The 4,587-nt window shown below is 40.8% G+C and overlaps 1 protein-coding gene across 1 annotated transcript; it reads left to right on the plus strand.

The window, feature by feature from the left end:
* The first annotated feature begins 226 nt into the window (after positions 1 to 226).
* Positions 227 to 2,232, plus strand: LOC104900919 (uncharacterized). Its single transcript, XM_010688449.1, has 3 exons — positions 227 to 356; positions 1,460 to 1,734; positions 1,831 to 2,232. The coding sequence occupies exons 1-3, from the start codon at positions 227 to 229 to the stop codon at positions 2,230 to 2,232; spliced, it is 807 nt and encodes a 268-aa protein (XP_010686751.1).
* Positions 2,233 to 4,587: the final 2,355 nt, after the last annotated feature.

Genomic DNA, 4,587 nt, shown 5'->3' on the forward strand with positions numbered 1-4,587 from the left:
ATTCCATAACACGAAATTAACATCAACATTTACGACATTAATTCAACAAATACAAAATTAACATTTAACGAAATTAATCCATGAATCAACAACAAATAAAACAACATCAAATTAATTCCACAAATTAAAATGAAAAAAATAAAAAAAATCGAAACAAAAGTTAAAAACCCAGATCTAAAGATTAATTACAAAAATAAGAAATTAAAATGAAAAAATAACTTCATCGATGTTGTTGAAATCTACCATAAATTCATCGTCGCCGTCGAAGATCGATGATGCTCTGGTCTACATCGTTGAAGATGTGGTTCGTCGGAGAGAGAAAGAGAAGATGATGAGCGAAGTTGTGCGACGAACAGGTTTGTGGTGGTCAGGAGACGAATGGCGACGACGGGTTTGTGGTGGTGAGGAGACAAACGACGAAGGTAGGGTTTGTGGTGGTGAGGAGAGAGACGGAGTATTGTGAGGAGTGAGGAGAGAGACAGAGTATTGTGAGGAGTGAGGAGTGAGGAGTGAGGAGAGAGACGGAGTATTGTGAGGAGTGAGGAGAGAGACGGAGTATTGTGAGGGAGGAGAGAGAATGAGGGAACTTATACAACACTAGCTAGTTGCGTGCTTATCTTTTTAAGCCCACCCGCATCTAATAATTCGAATTCCTTTTCAACATATTAAAAAAAATGATAAGGAAGGGTTGCGCTTGTCCAAAAAAACGCAGCCCTTCTGTTACGAAGGGCTGCGTTTTTTGGATAAGCGCAGCCCTTCATAAAAAAGGGTTGCGCTTGTCTAAAAGACGCAGCCCTTCTAACTGTAAGAAAGGCTGCGTTTTTTACTTAAGCGCAACCCTTTTTGTAAAGGACTGCGGTTTTCTTGAAAACCGCAGCCCTACAAGAAAGAAGGGCTGCGTTTTATTTAAAACTGTAACCCTAGAAGAAAGAAGGGCTGCTTTTTAAAGATAACGCAGTTCTTCCAGCACAACCCTTCCGTTTTTTCCCCTAGTGAAAACTTACCACATAGGAAATGTTGCATGTATTGCGCGACAATCCAAAGGAAAAAAAATGTTGCATGTATTGAGTTATGGAAGTAGTATGGTTTTTCTTAACATGCACGAGTTACTTTTGATGATGTGTCACTATCTATTTATTCGTATTAGTGTACATATATTCTGTAATATATAGTCTCCCTATTTAGAATTTTGTACTTATGTAAAGTAGTAGGTATGGAAAGTAGGGTTGTATGACTCTTTGGTATATAATGTAAAGATGCTCACTAAGCCTCCTAAGGAGGATTCTCATATCATTACATGGTACCAGGCCCTTTCTTGGCCGTGTGTTTCTTCATCCTCAACGTCTCCCCTATCTCTTCTCTCTCTTCATGGCACCCGACGCATCTCCTCCACCGACGGGTAGCCATGCCTATCACCCTGCTTTGAGCGTTACAAACGTCAAGGCTTTGATTCCTTTAGTGTTGGACGTTGAGAAAGGCCAATACACTCCATGGGCCACGTTATTCCCCAACACTGCCAAGGCTTACAATGTCTTGGATCACATCGACTCCTTGGTAACCAAGCCCACAGATGTCGATGATGCTCTCTGGGGTCGGTTGGACGCCATTGTGTGTCAATGGTTATATGGTACGATCACCACCGATCTTCTCCTTAATGTTTTGGATGACAAATCCACGGCGATGACGGCATGGGAACGTCTTCGTAACATTTTTCAAGATAATAAAGGCACTCGGGTGGTGCATCTTGAGAACAAATTTGGTTAGATTCGTCTTTCTCAATTTTCTTCTCTTGGTGATTATTGTCAAGCTTTAGAAACATTATCATCACAGTTGGCTGCTATAGATCACCCTATATCCGAGGAGCGTCTTGTTCTTCAATTAGTTGGAAAATTAACCTCGGATTATCTTATGGTGTCAACTCTTATTCAACAATCCACTCCTCTTCCGATTTTTGATAAAGCATGTTCTATGCTTGAGCTTGATCGTGTTAGTCGCGAAAAACCTGAGTCGGGTTCGGTTTCGTCGGATACGGTTCTCTTGGCCGGCAGTAATCCTTCCCCGCCGTCTCAACCGTCGGCCAGTGGTCTCTCTCATGGCCACCGGACTGGGTATGGTCGCCCTAATGGTAAGCAGAAGGGTAAATATAAAGGGAAGTCTCAAGGGGGTCCTAATCATCATCCACAAGGTAATGCTGCCCAGCCCATGTTTTATTCTCCTTGGGCTAATTCTTGAGCCCCACCAGCACTTTATCCACCGTGTCCTTATCCCACACAACAAATGTGGAGACCTCCTGCCTTGCCCCTCAATTCAACGCAGCAGCCCGGCCTTTTAGGGTTTACTACGCGCCCACACCAAACGGCCCAGCAGGCCCTTCTCGCACCTGGCAGCTTCCAGCACACAGAACTTCCAACATTTTTCAATAGCCTCTCTCTTCAACCGCCGGACTCCAACTGGTACATGGATACGGGAGCAACATCACATCTTATGAACAATTCAGGTATCAATCCTTCTGTTGTTAATTGGCGCATTTTCAATTCTCACATATTGGTTGGTGATGGTTCTAAAATACCAGTTAAAGGTTCAGGCACATCTTTTCTTCCTCACTCCACTCCTCCCCTTACTCTCAAAAATATTCTCTATGCTCCCAAAATCATTAAAAATCTCATCTCTGTTTGTCAGTTCACTACTAATAATTGTGTCTCTGTTGAATTTGATCCTTTTGGTTTTTCTGTGAAGGACCTACAGACGGGAAAAATCTTGACCAGGTGCAATAGTGTGGGCCCTCTTTATCCAGAATTATCTTCTTCGTCTCTGTCATCCTCCTCTCCAATTGTTCTTGCTGCTCTTTCATCTGAAGTTTGGCATAATAGATTGGGACATCCTGGAGGTCATGTTCTTAGTTTTCTTAAGAATAATCATTTCATTCACTGTAATAATAGTAAAAGTCTCTCTGTTTGTCATGGTTGTCAATTAGGGAAACATCATCGTCTTCCTTTTTCAGTTTCATGTACTAAGACTTATGCTCCTTTTGATATTATTCACACTGATTTATATACATATCCTCTTAATAGTCATACTGGTTTTCGTTATTATTTACTTCTTTCTCTCTCACTCATGGCATGATTTGGCAACATTCATGTCCTAATACGTCTCCCCAAAATAGCAAAGTCGAACGTATGATTAGGACCATTAATAATATTTGTCGTTGTCTTCTTTTCCATGCATCTCTCCCTCCTTCCTATTGGGTTGAATCTTTGCATATGGCTACATATTTACTTAATATTCGTCCCACTAGTGTTCTTAATAACCTCACTCCTGTGCATGTTCTCTTTAACAAGGCACCCTCATATGCTCACATTCGTACTTTCGGTTGCCTTTGTTATCCTAACTTGTCTTCTACTTCTCCACATAAAATGAGCCCCCGCTCTACTCCATGCATTTTTCTAGGCTATCCTCTCTCTCATCGTGGTTATAGGTGTCTTAACATTGCGACGAATAAAGTAATTATTTCGCACCATGTGATTTTTGATGAATTCACCTTTCCTCATTCCACTAAATATACTCCCAAGCTTTTGGACTATGATTTTTTGTTTACTGATGTTGAGTCCAATCTTCCGCCTCCTATTCTTCACCAAACACATCTTTCTACCCTCCCCCCAAGCCCAAACACTTCATCTCCTCCTACTGGGCCCAGTCCGCAAGCCCAACCCTCCTCGCCTTTGGCTATGCGTGCTGCTGGCCAGCAGCCTCTCACTCTCCAGGCCCCTTATCTCCTGGCCCAACCTCACCGCAACCCCCTGCTACTGATACAGGCCCATTCTCACTGCCGCCCACTCTCACTGATCTGGGCCCACTGTAACACCCCCAAATTACTCACTTTTAAATAAATAATTTAATAAATAATATTTGAGTAATTTAGGAGTATTACCGCCACGTGACTAACACGCTTTCGGCAACCAACTACTAACTAACCAAAATAACTTGCAGCGGAAGACTTTAACCAAAAATAATAATACTTCTTTATTAATAAGTAAATATTGTCTCAATACTCAAAATAAATGAAACACTCTAATCTAGGTGAAGATCCCCTTTCTAGTATGCTTCCATGCACATCCAAAATTCACCTGCAAATCTGCTTACCAAAAAGGTAAACAGGGCAAAGCCAAATAGGAAAAAGAAAATACGCGTCAGTATAAAACTGAGTACGAAATGTACTAGATAAGTAACACATTTGTTAGTTCGTAACAATTTTTTATTTCGAAAACTCCATCACCAATAGTTCAAGAATAACTCTTTAAGAATAAACTGTTTTCAAACACTTAATAATAATTCAAGAATAACATTTTAAGAACAAACTCTTGCCAAACACTTGAATAATAATTCAAGAACAACCTTTTAAGAACAAACTCTTTCCAAACACTTGAATAGTAATTCAAGAATAACCTTTTTAAGAATAAACTCTTTCCAAACAACTTGGATTAAAAATAATCCTGAAAACAATTCCTCTTCTTATCTCCCTTCTATTTTGCTAAGTGTGCACACCCTCCAAGCTAGTCATCCCATCACGGAGCTATATCAAGGGGTAAC

This window comes from Beta vulgaris, chromosome 8 (genome assembly GCF_026745355.1).
Source record: "Beta vulgaris subsp. vulgaris cultivar EL10 chromosome 8, EL10.2, whole genome shotgun sequence".
Taxonomy (NCBI): Eukaryota; Viridiplantae; Streptophyta; class Magnoliopsida; order Caryophyllales; family Amaranthaceae; genus Beta; species Beta vulgaris.

What these genes read in the sequence shown, in the direction of transcription:
- LOC104900919 (XM_010688449.1), top strand. Translation starts at nt 227, where the DNA reads ATGTTGTTGAAATCTACCATAAATTCATCGTCGCCGTCGAAGATCGAT. An exon ending in CGAAGTTGTGCGACGAACAG is followed by an intron (nt 357 to 1,459) that starts GTTTGTGGTGGT and finishes TGATTCCTTTAG; the next exon opens with TGTTGGACGTTGAGAAAGGC. An exon ending in AAGATAATAAAGGCACTCGG is followed by an intron (nt 1,735 to 1,830) that starts GTGGTGCATCTT and finishes TTATCATCACAG; the next exon opens with TTGGCTGCTATAGATCACCC.